Here is a 19,193-nt window from a genome sequence, read left to right on the forward strand (position 1 = left end):
GTGATATCTTGCCATATAAGTAGGACGTGATACCAAATGTCACGTGATCACCACTGAGCCAATGGTTCTTGAAATTTGCTTTGATACACAAGTGCTTTGGATTACAAGCGTGTTTCTGGAATGAATTATGCTTGCAAACCAAGGTTTTACTATATTTTGCTTTTGTTGCTTTGGGTAGAGTGATTTTATGACATGGGAACCCAACTCCTGGGACTTATTTTAGAGGTCATATGACACCATCAAGAAACTTCAGATGCTGAGTTTGGAATAAGTATTTTACTTCATCCACCAGCTCTCTAGTATGCGTAGTGCACCTGGGGGCAGAAAGAACATGAACAGCTATGGTGCTGGGTGATGTTGTAATGAAGCAAGACATTCCAAAGCATACAAAATACTCAGATTTTAAAATGGTGCTCTTGTTCTTTTTTTTTGAATGCTTATTTATTTTTGAGAGAAAGAGAGAGAGAGAGAGAGAGAGAGAGAGAGAGAGAGCAGGGGAGGAGGGGCAGAGAGAGAGGGAGACCGAGGATCTGAAGTGAGCTCTGTGCTGACAGCAGAGAGCCCGATTCGGGGCTCAAACTCACGAACTGGAAATCATGACGTGAGCTCAAGTCAGACACTTAACTGACTAAGCCACCCAGGGTCCCCTAAAATGGTATTCTTTCATACGAGAACAAACCTTTCTAATACAATGTTGAATTCGCTGACTGAGAACTATCGACTGATCCACTAGTACTTTCTGTCTAATAGTTTATACTTTGGAGCTCGCCATATCGGCATTTGAGAGAAGTAGGTTTCTGATCACTGACACAATCTGACGGGGGCTTTATGAAGCTAGGGCAAAATACAGAATTCCTGTTTGCTCCTCATGGTTCTCATTGATGTGGTTTGCATTAGAATAAGCGTTCAGTGCAGTTTAGCAAACTTTTGAGGCTGTGCTGTGTGGTAGTTGCTGAGGATACAAAAATGGCTGCAACAGAATACCATGCTTTCTACGGGCCTCTGAAATAATGAAGAACAAATATTTGGGGGATACACATTTCTTTTATAAATGTATTGTGTGAAACTTAATTGTGACTTCTGAAAGCACAGGGATTATATCTCTTACTACTTTTACATATTGTCATAATGGCTAGCCAAAAATGGAAACTGAATATTACTGTTGACGGATCGAGTGAATTATGGAAAATTGTTGCCAAGTTCAGGTAAACAGTTTCTGAGGTCTCCAGAGAAGATGAACAGAATAAATGTCAGCTTCCAAATGTAATTTTTTGATTCCTCTATAACCTCGGTTGTCCTTTGCTGTATTATTTGGACAAATTCTTCAACACATGGAGAAAGAATGACCATTTTTTGAAAAGGCTGTTATTATATAAGATTTTCTGCGCGATAAAACCACACCCAATGGGCCTCACCCAGAGGCTATATGTTACTAGCCTTAGGAATGTTAAGTGTGTTAGATTCGGCCCCTGTTGGGCAGTCATATGACGCAAACAGTGACTCTGAAATGAAGCCATAATATATGGTTTAACCTCTTAACAGATTGTGATGTCATTTTTTTATGTGGTAAGAAAAACAAATGCTGTCACATTTTATATTTGAGACTCCCGCAAGCCAACATCAAGAGATTAAGTATGCGCATTACTAACACACTATCATGAATGCAGTTTAGACAGATGCCAGGAAGTCCCTGCAACCTCAAACACTCCTCAGTAACTCAGTGTTACAGAACAGAAAGATAAGTCGGCTGATAAGTTATAACCCTCATGGGATGCTGTGTTTTCCCCTTAGAAGGCAGCAGAGGTAATTTAAAATATTTTGATCTGGATGTTAATTCACATAACCATGTTTATCTGGCTTCAGCTAATCTTTATGCTTTTAATTTAAAAATCCACAAATACAGTAGCTAGAAAGGAAGAAAAAACTGTATGTTCACGTAAAAGACAAAATTAGAATAGAGATTAAGTTAGGGCAGAGAATACGTAAAACTGCTGGTTTCCAGTGTTTACTTTCTTGAAATATGGTTTTGAGTCATTTCTGTGAGAGATAAACATACTACTTTATGTTTTCTATCATTTTTTTATTATGCACATAATTTAACAGTTTGTAATAGTTGAAGCCACATGTCTCTATGGACTGGAATATTGTTGAAACAGCTTTCACTCAAGTGAGGAGACTTTTAACTGTATAATTCAGGTATGTATATTTTCTTTGAACAAAGTGTGTGACATTCAACTTGTCAAAAATGAACACTTTGCTTGACTGAACAGCTTTGCTCTGTGTTTTGCTTGTCTACCGAGGCAAATAAAGACTGACAAGAAGGGCATTTCCAGCTAGTTAAAGAACAAGAGGGGAATGAAGCAGGATTTGAGCCAGTTATTAGAAAATTCCTTTCTTGCTGAATATTTTATAATGTATGTGATATATTAACTAGAAATAATTTAGATAAATCTTAACTCTGGGTAATAGAATGTGCACCTCCCCCTTCCTCCTGCTTCTAAGTATTTAGTAAAAAATGTAATTTGTGTTCTGGTGGATATTCTATATCTACTATTTAAATTATTTACTTTTTCTTTTCTCCTTATTGGGGAAAACTTGAAGGTGATGATCAGAAACATAACTGGCTCTGTACCAAACTTTATTTATATTTTTTGGAAGAATGAAGTGTAGTTTGAAAGTTTGATCTATTTAAGAATGTATGGCCTGTGGATTTTTATTTGGAGTTTGCCTAGAAATTTACCTGATTCGGCAGTTTCTCATTCTGTTAGTGGATTCTGTCCATTCTCTTAGTCAGCCAGGCTTTTTTCTTTCTGTCTTTCTTTCTGTCTTCCTGTCTTTGTCTCTGTCTCTCTCTGTCTGTCTCTCTCTTTCTTACCTATTATGTTCCTAGGACTTTTGTAGGTACTAGGATAAAGGTCAAGAGCATATAATGTCTCTTCTCAAGAAACTTGCAGTTTGTGTCTTACTTCATGATTACATTTCAGGTCAGGTCACTGAAAGATGTGAAATATGAATTCATCCATTTATTAATTTAATTTTGATTTGTGTCAAATATGACATTCTAGGGATTTGGACTGGGAGGCACTGTAATGGCATGGTAAAGTGCGCCTATAGAATTTACAACCTAGTGGGAAGGGAAAGACACATTGTGGTCAATTAATCACACTACTAAAAGTATAATTACAAATTAGAGTAAACTCTCTAAGGGAAAGGAATATAGATATATGAGTACATATAAATAAGGAATCCAACCCAGATGTGGGAGGGGTTTAGTATTAAGGTAACTAGATACAGGGTCGGGGAGGGGAAGGGATAGCTCCTACGAAATATATGTTCTTAGGAGTAGTATGCCAATATCTGAGGAACAGCCAAGAAGGAAAGAATGATTGACCATGACTCATGGTTTTGTGAGGACAAGTGGGAAGAGGACCAACCAATGTTCTTTGGATATGACCTCATGGGAGTAAGTGGTGACTGGAGCAGTTTCTATATCTGTATAGAGATGGTGGCTGAATTTTGACTGGAATGGTTTGGGGATTAAATAGAAAGGAAAGAAGGCAATACACGGTATACACAAAACCTTTAATAGGTATCATCATGGAGAAAATATGTGGCGTGGTTGGAGAGTGAATATATTTTTTGTGATACATGACAAATATCCTATTTAAAGATAGGATGCAGTTTTCAGGACATTGCTGAATATACCACAGAAAGTTGGGGAAAATCTGTACTGTTTCTGTACTAGTTGAAGGTAAGGGGAGAGTAGACCCAGAGCATTGTAGAGGGATTGGCCTTAGAAAGAAAACAGAGGTGAAGAAGATGGTTATGGATATAAGCAAATTTGGTGGAAAAGAGTAAAATTAGAAGTTGTTCCCATCTGATTGTCTCCTCTCTGAGAAGCTGGAGCTCTGCATATCTGTTGAAAGGGAGAGAGGTGAAGGAGGAATTGGTTGGAGGTTTGGAGACAGGAGAGAGTTTGAAACAGTCATTGTAAGGGGCAGGATGGTGCCAGAGTGCGTGGTCCAGGAGGATGGATGGGCTGTGTTGAGCCCACTGAGGTTGGTCAGATGATGCCCTGGTGCCGCTTATCTTTCCTATTCTGTGGCTCTCATGTGCCCCTGTAGGTCAAGGTGCTGAGAAAGCAGATCACTGAGTTTGTTTTGAGTTGAGATGTGAAGAAAAAACCAAGGGAGTGGAGGGTACTGGAAAGTGTTCTGGAAATGATGCGTCCTGGGGAAAAAAGTATGCTGGACAAAAAGAGACAGGAAGAAAAGAGAGGGCTGAAGAAGGAAGTGGGACGTAGTAAGCAGTCAGTGGAATAGACTTCTGGAGTAGAAGTCTACCTGAGATCAACAGGTAGACTACAGTCTCAGAATCACGTATTCTAGTGTTCTAGTGGAATGATTCTTTGAGAAGTCTGACCGGTGAACCCAAAACACATCTCCTGGGGCAAGTGCCAGATGAGAAGGCTTGTGGCCCAGAGCAGAGGCTCTGGCAAGACTGGGGCTAGGGTGAGACAAAGAGCCATCATAGTGGCTGGGGTCTTCGGATACCTTGGATACCCTGTGTGGATTCTAAGACCTGAGGAATGTGACAGCTCTTAGTCCTTTTGTTACAGTGAGGTCATTAAGATGTTAAGTGAAGACATCTGTTTTAAAGCATCCTCCCTATGTTTTATGCAGTATCAAGGAAACTTGATCTTCAGTGGATAATGAGAATACTCCTCTTTCACCCAGTTATTTCTTATACTATCAGTGATATTGGTTGGAAAGTAATTTAAGAATCTATAGATTTTTAAAAATGTTTTATTATTATTTACTTTTGAGAGAGAGAGTGAGAGCAAACAGGGGACGGGCAGAGAGCGATGGGGACAGACGATCCAAAGCAGGCTCTGCGGTGACAGTGGCAAGCCTGATGCAGGGTTCAAATCATGAACTGTGAGATCGTGACCTGAACAGAAGTTGGACGCTCAACTGAGCCACCCAGGTGCCCTGAGAATCTATAGATTTTTAAGCAAATGGTGGACAATTACCAAACAAGCCTATTTTTTAACATTTGACTCAGTGTCAAGGAACTGGGGTTGAGCCTCTGGTATGGAGGAGGTGCTCTAAGGAAGTGCCATCTCCTCATATAGAATAGATGATACTTTCCTTCTCTTGTGTGGCTTTCCAAGCACCAGCTTTGTTCTCTGATAGCTGGAGTACATCTCTAGTAATGGAAGCCTTCATCACCTCATTGGTGGTTTATGGCAGCATCTTTGGTTGGTCTTCCTCCTTTTGGACTTACTACCCTCTTTTTACCTTATTCTTAACTGTCCCATTAATTTAAATTTGTTTCCTTCTGTTACCTCATTGTTCAAGGAATAAAGGCTTCCCCCCCCCCTTTTTTTGCCACATTGAACTGGGAATAAATTCATAGACCTCTTAAGTGTGAGACATTGGACAAATCCCTTCATTTTCCTGGGCCTTAATTTCTTCACCTATTTAAAAATAAAAACGTGCCTATTGAACTGGATGGCCAACCTCTTTGGTATTTGGAGTATGTAGTTGGGCTATAATCCCCTTTCAATGTTGAAAATTCTGTTACTGTATGCCTCTCCAGGTCTGGCTCCAATATATATGGCCATTGAGTTTTTGGATTCTCATATGTCCATATGCATATTCTCATATGCACCTATCTTGAGGGCTTAAAAAAAAAAAAGATTTAACTCAGTTAATGTTGCCTGGCACACCAATGTGGGTTCCCTTTTTCCTTCCAGTCTGGCGTTTTACCTTCTCACAGCCCACCATGTTAGGACTACCACCCCACCAAGCAAAGCCTTGCCTTTTTCTTTTTTTAAATTTTTTTTTTCCAACGTTTATTTATTTTTGGGACAGAGAGAGACAGAGCATGAACGGGGGAGGGGCAGAGAGAGAGGGAGACACAGAATCGGAAACAGGCTCCAGGCTCTGAGCCATCAGCCCAGAGCCCGACGCGGGGCTCGAACTCACGGACCGCGAGATCGTGACCTGGCTGAAGTCGGACGCTTAACCGACTGCGCCACCCAGGCGCCCCAAGCCTTGCCTTTTTCTGCCTAACCTGTGGCTCAAGGGCCCTAGTAAGACAAGCCATTTGCAATCCTCCACAGAACACGTTCCTGTTCCTTTTTATGTTTGGTGTTTTGTTTTTCAATATCTTATCCATTCTTCTCTACCAATTGAAGTTGAAAACCTGGCCTACAGCCCTTAAAACAAATTTCAAGGTTTTGAACTCCAAGCTTTGACTTTCTGGGATTTTAAGTTCAAAGAGGGATTTTTCCCCCTCTTTTTCCACTCTGATTTTCTTTCATACCTTGAGAACTCAAATACACACATAGTGAGTAAATAGATGGATTCTGAGAAGCAGCTCCTTGACTATATAAGAGAACAAAATCACTCTATTTGTGGACACAAATGCTCATGCTGGCACATTTGAACATTCACTTCCTATAGGCATTTCTGCCCTATGTCTCTCGTGGTCAGCAGTTTGCATCCTGTCTGTTTATGCAATTAAAATGGGCAAGATCCAAATCTGTGTAGGTCGCTGATGGGCTACAACGCTTAAGCACAGCGCTTGGCTTTAATATGTGCATTGAATGAATGGTTGCTAGGGAGTATGGCGGCGTCTTCATTTTGGGCCGGGTTCATCCCAATGCGCGCACGTGGGAACTTCACAAAAGTTGTTTCACGTGCGCTGCGCTGAATCCTCTTATCCTAGAGTTTACTGAAGTGGGGCCAGCTCCCCGCCTCTGTTAGCTTCACTGCCAAGGTTCTAGAGGGGTGGAGTGGCCTGCAAGACGGTTGGGAGAAGGGTGGGGGGATTTACTTTCTCATAAATGTGCTTTGGGAGACTGGCTCTGGGGCGCCAGGTTTTCAGGAAGAAATGAACCTGGGTCCCAATGGCAAAGAACTCCAAGGGGGCACAAAGTTTGTTTTCTGTTACAGAGAAAGCCTGACAGCCTCAAGTCTAATTCATAAGAACACGGCCCACACTGGACAAGGGAGAGCTCTGGCTTGCCTCAGAAAACCACTGACACAAGAAGACAAGTGAAGTCAGATTCACGGAACCCATTTTCTTGGGCTCCTTATGGGTAACGCTGGCTCTTGGTAGACTGCGTCCCAACCCAGCTGTCGTGGATCCCCGCCGCTCTCCAGCAAAGTCCTCTTTCCCCAGTCTCAGGTTGCAAAACAGTAACTCCTTGGGATAATCTCTTCGTACCCAGAGGATGGGTCTCCGCTGACAACAAACCGTTACGTTCAGATCTGCGCACTGTGTGGGGTAGAGTTCCTTAATCACCGCCCCTCTTCCCGGGTCCCCGGAGGGCCTTGCGAGGTTCCCAGAGCGGCTGCGGCGCGCCAAGTCCCAGGGAAAGAGCGCAGGGAACGGCCTTGAGGACTCGTTTCGGGGAAAGCGACAGCGTCCAGGGAGAGCCTTTCCTTCTCATCCCGAATTCTCCCAGGGCAGGCAGGGTCGAATTCCAAACGCGTCCAAGGTGTGCAGTGCGAGACCCTCCCTTTAAAAAAGAATAAATAAATAGAAGCCAGCGCTTAGCCCTGCTCCGGTTTCCCGAAAGGCGCACCGCAGTCGCTGCCGGGGCGGCTGGGTGTCTGCGCTCCCCGCCTTTGCTGGGCTGACACAGGAGGGGAGGAGCAGGAGCCGGAGGGGGTGCTGGGGGGGGGGGGGAGTTGGAGCGCGAACCATCCCGAGCCAAGACAAGCAGCACATTCACAAATAACGCCCCCACCCCCAGCGCACGCGCTCCCATTCAAAGCAGCCCGGCTCCGCAGCCGCAGGGCGGCTCAGAGGACGCGCGGCAGAGCCCGGCGCAGCCCTGCCCCGCAGGCGCACGCTTCAGTCCGCCCGCCGGCTGCTGCGGCCGCGGCCGAGCCCTGCAGCCAGCGCGGGAGGCGGCTACCGCTTCTAGGGAGGGGTCTCGCCCGGAACCCCCTCCCTCCCCGCTTGGGGACCATGGCAAGGCTGGCTGCGCCCTGGCGCACGAGGCTCCTGGTTCGCATCTTTGGCGGCACCTGGTGCCTGCTCTACGTCGCCGGACAGGTGAGGCGGTCTGCGCGTCTGGCGTCGCTCCCCCCCTGCTAGGACTTCTAGTCGGCGAGAGCGGGGAGCGCTTCAGCCTGGGGCCTGTCCTGGGGCTGCGCTGCCACCCCAGCGAGGACAGGTGGCACGGGGTTGGGGCTAAGGCGGCCCCGCGTGGCGAGCTCAGGGCTGCCGGGGTCAAATTCTGCGCTGAGCCTCAGCCTACCCTCCTGGGGCCGGTCCCGGCGTCCCGCCCGCGCCAGGGACGGGCCTCCAGCTGGGGAGAGTCGCGGGGAGGAGACGGCGCCAGAGCCCGGGTGCGGCCCACTTTCAGGGAGTCCGCGACCCCGCACCTCTTCCGGGCTGTCCTCGGCGGAGACCTTTCTTCCTGGCGGCGGCTCCGGCGGCGAGGGGAAGGCTCGCGGGTTGGGACACTCCTCCTCACTTCCGTCCTTTCCGGGACCCAGGGAAGTTCTGACATCCTTGTCCTGGGGCCACCTGCGTCCGAGTGTCGGGGGCGGGGCGTTGTAAGGTGTGCAGATACAGGACCGGGGGGCTCCCGGAACCTCTGCGGTGGAGAAAAGGTGGTTCTGGACGGCGTACTGGGACTCGTCCTCACCACGCCCCCTCAGAATGCTCCTAGGGTTTTTTTTTTCTTGAGCTGGAAGGGTGCAGGAAATGGGGCGTTCTCCTGAGTGGGCGTCTCAGGTCCCGAGGCAGAGCAGAAGAGCCCAGGGGGAGTGTTGAATTCACTGTCTGCTTGGTTGTGGTTTCTTACTGCAAGACCCTGGAGGGAGATGCTTAGGGAAGGGGCCAGGGGCTAGTCGAATCTATGATGCTTGTGGTGTCTTTGCCTTTAACGCTTTCCAGAGTCAGGTAACTTTTGATTAAAACTCACGGTTTAGGCAGTTTGTGCATAATGTAGCCTACATAGATTCGCTTTTCACGGGATTACTTGGGTAATTCTGGGAAAATGCCCAAATACTCTTGGCCGGAATTATCGCCAGATAGCCTCCCTTTCCTCTGTTTTGCTTATGGAAGACTTGTCCAAATCGGGGGATTTCCTTCCCTCGCTTTTACTTAACGTTTTGAAACTTGTTTTCAGGTCTCTATTTTTGTGGTCATTTTGCGTGCAGCGGTGCGCTTTTAGAGGCTGAGCAAGGCCCCAGAACGGTGGTGAGGAAGGGCCCAGAGCCGGCTAGAACCTGAGGAGCAGGGTACACTCTAATAAGAGGTAGAAGTTTTCAACAAGAAACACCTGCTCAGATTGGCGGATGAAAAACTATTGCAAAAGATCGTCTTAATTATTAGCAAGTTTCATTCCCAGTATGCTTTGCTTCATGGCAAAGCTTCTCAGAGGTGGCTGCACGTCAGGATTGCCCAAGGGAGCTCTTGAAACTCCTAGTGCTAGGGCCACACCCCAGCTGGATTGCATCAGAATCCTTTGGGGCAGGAGGTGTGAAGCCCCAGCATCAGAATTTATAAAGCTCCCAGGTGATACCATGGTGGAGCTGGGTTGAAAACTCCTGTGTAAAAATGACCTGCCTTCCAGTGACCTGTTCTTAAAGAATCAGGACGTCGAAAGGAAATTCAAAGGAGTAAAGAACAGTCAAGGGCCTACGAGAGAGTCTTAACTTATAACATCCAGTCCTGGCTGCTTCCCTGTGTCATTTCCTCATCTGCAAAATGAGGGTGTTGGTCTATGTTCCCCAAGGTACTACCAGCTTCAGCAACACCAGGCAGGTTGACACGTAAGCCAAATCAAGACAGAATGCCTTCTGTCTTATTTCTAAATAATGGCAGGGGCAGGAATTCTACCTTTCCTTGAGCTTTTGGTAAAGTATCTGATAGTATATGAACCAAGCAAAGGTGTAATGAAGATGCTAAGATGCACACTGTAGGATTTTGGGGGGGGGGCGGGGCTCACATATGTGTGTGTGTTCTACTTCTTCATTCAGTGCCCAGTGATATTCAGGACAAACTGATTTCTCCTGGCATTATGTACCTGTTCTTCCTTGCTCTGCTTCTCAACCTACTTTCTTCTGGATACAGATGATAAAAGCAGATTTGCGCCTTTTGTGTTGGAAGTGGTTTGTTGTTTAATTCCAAGTGAGTTTTTCTTGTTCCATTCGGCAGGGCTGCTCTCCACATGTGAGAAGCCTGACTAAACTTGTCAGAGAAGGGAGAGAAGAGAGTTTAAAGTGGTAGCTGGATTCCGTATCCTGGTGGAATGGAATATGCTTTAGGGTTAACTTAGGTGACAGAAGCAGTTCATCTTGCAACATCCCTTAAGCTCCTCACTTAAACACAAGGGCATTATATCTAATCAGTGAATTAAGACCAGAAACTTGAGGTTATTTAATACCAAGAAGTCATTCTATAAACCACAGCCAGTGCCAAATGATTTGAATATTGTTTGGAATGTATACATTTGTTAAACTGTTATTAAATCAAAGCCCTCAGTACATGAAAGCATCACTATCAGAGTTATCAGACCTCTTTGAGTATCTTATAGCCCTCTAGAAGGAGGATCTGTGTTCAAGGGCTTCTGGCTTCCTAAACTGAATTACACCTGAGCCATATTTTCCAAAAGTCTAAAGAACAATCTGAATGCAAATCAGATTATTTGAAACACCAGCATTTCTCCTTTTTCCTCGCTGAATTTCTCCTTTCAGGGGTTATTTCCCTTTGCTTCTGTTCGGACCGAATTACTCTCCTAACTTGTAAGTTTCTTTTCTTTTCCTGTGCATTTGGAAGGTAGCTCACTCTGGGCTCTTGTAAAACAGATTATTTTACTGATATCAATTTCATTTCATCGGCTGAACCCAAATTCATCCCATTGCCTAAATTTCTCCCAGGTAGGGAAGTAGATAATTAATGGTCGACACCCGTAGGGGTTATCAACTACTTAATGATTTCTACCACCCATCTGTAGCAATCCACTGTAAAAATAAACAAAGTTGTTGGAGAGGGTTATGGCTTGCTCAGCATAAATCCATTACTGTTGCTTACAAATGTCGCTTAGTGGCAATCCATGTTCTTTTGGTGGTTTATCAGTGATAGCGTCATGTGAATATTAAAACGGAATATATTCATTTACTATGGGATTCTAAACTGCATCCTTGTTAGGAATTTAGTAATGAATAGTTCCAGGAAGGCTGGAAAGAATTTCTGCCTTTATTTTATTATTTTTTTATTTTTTTATTTATTTTTGGGACAGAGAGAGACAGAGCATGAACGGGGGAAGGGCAGAGAGAGAGGGAGATACAGAATCGGAAACAGGCTCCAGGCTCTGAGCCATCAGCCCAGAGCCCGACGCGGGGCTCGAACTCCCAGACCGTGAGATCGTGACCTGGCTGAAGTCGGACGCTTAACCGACTGCGCCACCCAGGCGCCCCAGAATTTCTGCCTTTATAGGTGCCTGTTTTTCAACTAAAGACCTTAAAGAAAATACTTTCTCTTTTGTTGTCCTCTTGTATGTTCTTGCTCTTGTTTTATTTTTTATTTTCATTTTTACCATGATGATTCTGCATGGTTAAAAAAATGACTAAGGGTTTTAAGAAAACGTGGCAAATTCTTGTTCTGCTCTTTCTCCTAATGTCAGATCTCATGGCCCCAAAGCAGCTTTTTTTTTTGTTTGTTTTGTACTATTTTGAGTTATAACTGACATTCAATAAACTGCACATACAGAAAGTATGCAATTTTAAGTTTTGACGTATGTATACACCCATGACACCATCACCCCGGTGTCCTTATGACTTTGGAATCCCTCCCTGCCATCCTTCCTCGAACCCAACATCACCAGGCAAAATGCGATCTGCTTTGTGTTAATATAGATTAATTTGTATTTTCTGGAATTTTATGCAAATGTAATCTTATAATAGGTACCCTTCTCCCTTACTTTTTTTGATCTGGCTTTTTTTTCGCTCAGCCTAATTATTTTGAAATTATCCATGCTGTAACACATATCAATAATTTGTTCCAGAGTAGTAGTATGTTGTATGCATATATCACATTTCATTTTCCATCAGCTTACATCTACAGTTGGACAATGTTTCCAGTTTTTGGCTGTGTGGTTTCATCTGTCCTAGGTAAATACCTAAAGATGGAATGGCTGAATCATTGGTAGGTATGTTTAAATTTCTAAGAAAATGTCAGTTTTGCAGACGGTTGTACCATTTTATGTTCTTACTAGCAGTATGTATGAATTCCAGTTTCTCTGCATCCTTGACAACATGTGGTTAGATCAGTCTTTTATTTTAGTCATGCTAGTAGGTATAGTAGGAGCTCGGGTTTTAATTTGCAGTTCCCTAATGAAAAATGATGATGAGTATTTTTTCATGGGTTCATTTAAAATCCAAATATTTTCTTTGGCGAAATGTCTGTTCAAACATTTTGCCCATTTCTTAATGTGTTGTTTTCTTACTGAATTTTGAGAATTGTTCTTTGTCAGATGGATCATTTGCAAATATTTTTTTCCCAAGCTATGATTTGTCTTTTCATTTTCTTGGCAGTGTTTTTTGAAGGGCAGAAGTTTTAATTTTGGTGAAACTGAAATTATTGCATTGTTCATTGGTAGATTGTGTGTTTGCTCTTGTTTTAAAGAAATATTTGCCTAACTCAGTATCACAGAGGTTTTCTACTGGAAGTTCTGTGGTTTTACGTTTTACATTAGGTCTGTATTCCACTTTGAGTTGTTGTATGTGGTACAAGATCATTTTTTCCTTTTGCCTATGGATATGTCATCGTTCTAGCATGATTTTTTCAAAAGACTTTCCTTTCTCCACTGAATTGTCTTTGCAATTCTGTGGAACATCAGTTGTCCATGCATGATTAGGTCTATCTTCTGGATTCTCTACTCTATTCCAGGGAACTATATGTTTCTTGTTATGCCAGTGCCACACTACCCTTAGTCCTGTAGCTTCACAGTTGGTCTTGAACTCAGAAAGTGTGATTCTTCTAACTTTGTCCTTCATTCTCAAGTGTGTTGCCTTGGCTACTCCCATATGCATTTTAGAATCAATTTGCCAATTAAAAAATGCATCCAGGGATTTGACTTGGGGTGTTCTAAGCTATCGATCTATTTTCAGAGAATTAGCCTGTTAACAATATTGAATTTTATGATCCCTCTCTATCTATTTAGGTCTTTAATTTCTCTCAGCAATATCTGGTAGTTTTCTGTGTACAGGTCTTGGATATTTTTATCAGATTATACTAAATAGTTCACATTTTTGGTGCTCTTTTAAGAGACACTGTTTTTTAAAAATTGCACGTGATAATTCTTTGTAAGAATATGAAAATAATTGAATTTTGCATATTCTGCAACATTAGCAAAGTGGCTTGTTACAGTAGCTTTTTGTTATATCCCATCAGGTTTTTTTTACACATATGATCATGTCATGAAAATGAAGACTGTTCTTCCTTACCTATCTGGATATTTTAAATTTCTTATTTAATAACACTGATTAAAATACTGATTGCTTTTGCCTTGGGGAAAAATAATTCAGTGTTTTACCATTAATCATGATGTTAGGTGTAAGTTTTTTTGTAGATGCTCTTTATCAGATTGAGGAAGTTATTTAAAAAAATTTTTTTTTTAAAGTTTATTCATTTTTGAGAGAGAGATAGAGCATGAGCAAGGTAGGGGCAGAGAGAGAGAGGGAGACACAGAATCTGAAGCAGGCTCCAGGCTCCCAGCTGTCAGCACAGAGCCCGACGCGGGGCTCACATCTGTGAACTGTGAGATCATGACCTGAGCCAAAGTCAGCCTCTTAACCCACTGAGCCACCCAGGTGCCCCAAGGAAGTTTTTTTTATTCTTCCTTTGTTGAGAATTTTTATTAGAAATCAATGATAGGTTTTGTCAAATGCTTTTTCTTCATCTATTTAGCACATGAATTTTCCTTTCTTGTTTGTTAATATGATAAATTACGCTGATTTTTAAAATGTTAACCACCTTGCATTCCTGGGATAAACTCACTAGGTGACTAATACATTATACTTTTTAAAAATATTGTTAGATTCAGTTTACGAAATTTTGATTCAAATTTTTGCATCTATGTCCATGAAAGATAATGGTCTGTAGTTTTCTTGTGATGTCTTGTGATGTGTTTTTAGTATTAGTGTAATGCTGGCCTTATAGAATAAGTTGGGAAATATTCCTTCTTCTTTAATTTTCTGGAAGTTTGTGTCTGATTTCTTCATTAAATGTTTTGTAGAATTCACCAGTGAAGGCATCTGGACTTGGACTTGTCTTAGTTTAAAGATTAACTGCAAATTTAATTTCTTGAATAGATATAGGGTTCTTCAGGTAATCTATTTTGTCTTGAGTTAGCTTCGGTAATTTGTGTTTTTTCATGCATTTCATCTAAGTTGTTGCTTTTTGCCATAAAGTAGTTCATAATGCTCCCATATTATTTTTTTTTAAATATTATTAGAACATGGAGTTTTATCACCTGTATTGGTCCTGATAATGGTGATTTGTTTATTCTTTTTTTTTTTCCTGATCAATCTGCTTAGTGGCTTATTAATTATATAGATGTTCTCAAAGAACCAGTTTTTGGTTTTATGGACGTTCTTGTTTTCTATTATATTCCTTTCTTCTCTCATCTTTATTATATTCTTTATTCTATTTTGTATTTCATTTAGTCTTATTTTTCTAGTTTCTTAAGGTGGATGCTCAGGTTATTGATAGACTTTTTATGTTTTCAACTAGAGGTGTTTAATGACCTAAATTTTTCCTCAGTAATGTTTTTTTTTAATTTTATGTTTTTTTATTTTTGAAAGAGAGAGACAGAGATGAGTGGGAGAGGGGCAGAGAGAGAGGGAGACACAGAATCTGAAAGCTCCAGGCTCTGAGCTGTCAGCACAGAGCCTGATGTGGGGCTCAGACTCACAAACTGTGAGATCATGACCTGAGCTGAAGTTGGTCACTTAACCAACTGACCCACCCAGGCTCCCCTCCTCAGTAATATTTTATTGGCATACCATAAATGTGTTTTCATTTTTCTTCAGTTCAGAATATTTTCTAATTTTTCTTTGATTTCTTCTTTGACTCATAGGTATTTTGAAATGAGTTGTTTAGTTTCTAAATATTTGCAGGTTTTTCAAATATCTTTGTGTCAATGTTTTCTAATCCCAATGTGGTCAGCAAACATACTTGATATAACCTGGATCTATTTAAGTTTATTGAGAGTTGTTTTATGGCCCAGAACATGGTCTCTCTTGGTGAATGTTCTCTATATTCATAAAGAATTAATCTTTCTATATATGTGTCTTCTAAATTTTCCTGATCAGTCTAGCTGTTGCTGTGTGGACCACTCTATAAATGTCAATTAGATCAAGTTGGTTGAGAGTATATTCTGTATCTCTACTGATTTTTATATATTTAGTGTATTATTTAGAGAGGGATATTACAGTCTCTACTACTGTGGATTTGTCTATTTCTTCTTGCAGTTCTATCAGATTTTCTTTTATTTATTTTGAAGCTCTATTATTGGGTGCATAAATGTTTAGAATTGTTATGTCTTTTTGGTGAATTGACCTCTTTTTCATTATTAAATGACCTTCTCTATCCCTAGTAATAGACTGTGCTCTAAAATCTACTTTGATTTTGCCTACCTTAATATTAGATAATTATTTTGAATTCTTTCAGATTTTTCATATGATTGTTACCTCTACAGTTCTTATACCTTTAATGTGATTTTTCATATTCGATTGGATTCCCATTGTGGTATGATTTCTTAATTCTTTTTCATATTCTACTTTCATCATTCTTTCATGATCTTTTATCACATTTTACATTTTATTAATATGACATTGAGTCAGTATTAATAAATTGGAATGGCCAGTACTAATGGTTGCTATTAATATGGAATGGCTATAGTGTTCCAAGTAGATTATTATAATCTGTTTTTTCCTATTACATTTCCTTTTTCAAAAAACAGCTTTATTGAGATATAATTCACATATCCCACATCTTGTCCATTTAAAGTACACAATTCAGTGGATTTTTTTTATTATATTCACTGATGTGCAACCATCACCCCAGTCAATTTTAGAAATTCTTGTCAATTCAAAAAGAAATTTTGTACCTGTACTCTCCACCTACCACCTTCAGCCCCAAACAACCAATAATCTACTTTCTTTCTCTGTAGATTTTGCCTCTCTGGATTTCCATATGCATGAAGTCATATAATATGTAAACATTTGGGATTGGCTTCTTTCACTTAGCATGTTTTCAAGGCTCATCCAACTGGTAGTATATATTAGTATATCATTCCTTTTTTTTTAAAGTTTATTTATTTTGAGAAAGAGAGAGAGAATGAGCAGGGGAAGGGCAGAGAGAGAGAGGGAGAAGGAGAATCTCAAGCAGGCTTCATGCTCAGTGTGCTCAGCATGGAGCCCAATGTGAGGCTCAATTCCATGAACCTTGAGATCATGACCTGAGATGAAGTCAAGAGTTAGATGATTACCGGATGAGCCACCCAGGTGCCCAGCATGTCATTTATTTATAGCTAAAAAATTCTGTTGTACGGATATACCATATTTTGTTTATCCATTTGTCTGTGGACAGACATGTGGGTTGTTTTTACCTTTTGGCTGTTATAGTAATGCTGCTATGAACATACATTTGCAAGTTTTTGTGTGGATATGTTTTCATTTCTCTTAGGAAAATATTTTAGGTCTTGCAGGCACACAATCTCTGTTATAACTACTCTGCCACTGTCTCATGAAAGCAGTAATAGACAATATATAAATGAATGAACCTGTTTGTGTTCCAATAAACTATTTACCAAAACAGACAGTGGGCCAGATTTGGAACAGGGGCCATAGTTTGCTAGTCACTGAGCCAAAGTTTCATGATGATGTGCTTCAGTGTGGACTATTTAAATTCACTGTGCCAGGTTTTCCACAGAACTTGAATAGATCAATGTCCTTCCCTTTGGGGAATATTTATTTTCATATTTCATTGATAATTTCCTTGCTGGTACCTATGTGTTTTCTTTTTGTGGAACTCCTGTTAGTTATTAAACCTCCTGGTTCGGGGCGCCTGGGTGGCGCAGTCCGTTAAGCGTCCGACTTCAGCCAGGTCATGATCTCGCGGTCCGTGAGTTCAAGCCCCGCGTCAGACTCTGGGCTGATGGCTCAGAGCCTGGAGCCTGTTTCCAATTCTGTGTCTCCCTCTCTCTCTGCTCCTCCCCCGTTCATGCTCTGTCTCTGTCTGTCCCAAAAATAAATAAACGTTGGGAAAAAAAAAACCAAAACCTGCTGGTTCAACCATCCTTCTTTTCAAATCTTTTGTCTTTATTGTTATCTTTTTTTATATTTGCAAAAGATTTTCTCAATTTTTTTTTTTTAAGTTATTTACTTAATTTGAGAGAAAGAGAGCACACACATGAGTGGGGCAGGGGCAGAGAGGGAGGGAGGGAGGGAGGGAGAGAGAGAGAGAGAGAGAGATGGAGAGGGAATCCCAAGCAGGCTCCATGCTATCAGTGCAGAGCCTGACGCAGGGCTTGATCTCACAAACTGTGAGATCATGACCCGAGCCAAATCAAGAGTCACGCGGCCACCTAGATGCCCCTCAATTTTATTTTTCAACAGAATTGTCTTTAGGTAAGGTTTTAACTGGTATTTGGAGTTGTAGCCAAAGCGTCACCCCCAGCTTTTTGAAGCACCAGATGCCTCCAAGTCTGAAGCCTTTCTAGAGTTTTACAGGCCAAATGGTATTGCTTCTCATCACTGTATCTCTTTGCAAGTACAATTCTGTTAAGTCAGTAACAATTCTTCCACTAGTTTTCCATATTCCAAAAATTTATAGGCATCTTTTGTCTGCTGTTGTCTCCTTTCCAGTTCTCTTGTCATCTTTGTTTATTTATTGTTATTTTCGTGGACATTTGGGAGGGAATAGAGAAAAAATGGTGTTCAATCTACCATGTTTAACTGAAAGTTAGCACTATTTTTCCTCTTTCATTATTTCTGTTTTCCTGTCCTAATCCATCTCCAAATACCACTAAAGCTCATTCTGGTTGTTGTACACACTTTTTAGAGACTCCTACATTTTCCCAGTGAAAGTAAAACTTTGGTCAGTATTACAAGACAGTGGACTTGAGGTCCAAAGATCTGGGTTCTAGTTCTGGATTTACTGAGTGTCTGTGCAACTAGGACTCAGACTTTTTCCGGGAAGGAAATTTAGTACTTACTGACTGCCTGCCGGTTGCCAAACATAAGAGGTATTCTCTCCATTCCATTGTTGATGTGTTAGTGTTTACTCGTTCAATTAAATGGGTACTTAGGACCCATTGTCTGCTTCAGTATACGCGGTTCAACCTATTTGCTCACAGACACAGCACAGAAAGATTTTATCGTTCTACAAATTTTGATGTTTGGAGACTGTTTTATGAGAAAACATGGAGCTAACATGAGGTAAAGATCTGGCCTTGAAATTTCACATGTGGTATTAACATTTGTTGTCTAAGGTGTGATTGGATTCAGGCTCTTTTGTGGTGGAGGATGGAGATGAGGTGAAGCGAGTAGGGAAGTAGCGCTGAATAGTTAGCAATACCATTATCAGTTTTAATATTTTATTTTACACTGGGATGAACTCTAGAGCATTATGCATTTTGGAGTGGATGGAACTGGTGGTGGTTCCATAACCACCACCAAAAACATACTTGGTTTTCAGCTCTGCTCATGGCTGTAGGGTTATGTAGCCAGAAGAAGACTTAGAGGTTCTTTAGTATTATGGGTCACAAACTTCATTGCGCATGAGTCGGTTTGGCTGTACCATGGATTTCCAAAGGCCACCAAAGACTAGGGCCATGCAGCTAAAAGCCAAGAAGCTCTAAAATGCAGATTCCTGGGTCTCTCAGATGTTCACTCAATAGGAAAAGGTGGGTCCTAGGAATCTGCATTGAGAGACCCCAGCCTCCCCCCCCCCCCGCGACCCCCCCCACTCCGTCCCCGGACGCACAGAAGATTCAAACACAGTTGGACCGAACTATGGGTTCGATCTGGGAAACATTGATCTGATCTTTATTCTTTACAGATGAGAGAAATAAGGTCCTAGGAAGTCAAGCGACATGTCCCAGTTTGTTAACAGGAGAAGTGGGAGTGGACCACACGTCTCATAACTCTGTCCGA

The 19,193-nt window shown here is 41.7% G+C and overlaps 1 protein-coding gene and 1 long non-coding RNA gene across 8 annotated transcripts in view; one reads left to right on the forward strand and one right to left on the reverse strand.

The window, feature by feature from the left end:
- Positions 1-6,858: 6,858 nt before the first annotated feature.
- On the reverse strand, positions 6,859-9,305 carry LOC111557469. Its single transcript, XR_006589233.1, has 2 exons — positions 8,406-9,305; positions 6,859-7,531 (listed from the first exon to the last, which is right to left on the reverse strand). It is a non-coding gene; the product is annotated as an uncharacterized LOC111557469 (long non-coding RNA).
- Positions 7,799-19,193, forward strand: part of ADAMTSL1 (ADAMTS like 1) — an 883,534-nt gene continuing 872,139 nt past the window's right edge. For 3 of the 7 annotated variants that reach the window (XM_045043887.1, XM_045043888.1, XM_045043889.1), the window contains exon 1: positions 7,799-8,073. In XM_045043887.1, coding sequence (XP_044899822.1) covers positions 7,987-8,073 — 87 coding nt within the window. In that variant the 5' untranslated portion in view covers positions 7,799-7,986. The remainder of the gene's footprint in view (positions 8,074-19,193) is intronic. The other 4 variants (XM_045043883.1, XM_045043884.1, XM_045043885.1 and 1 more) reach the window with 2 other exon arrangements.

This window comes from Felis catus, chromosome D4 (genome assembly GCF_018350175.1).
Source record: "Felis catus isolate Fca126 chromosome D4, F.catus_Fca126_mat1.0, whole genome shotgun sequence".
Taxonomy (NCBI): domain Eukaryota; kingdom Metazoa; phylum Chordata; class Mammalia; order Carnivora; family Felidae; genus Felis; species Felis catus.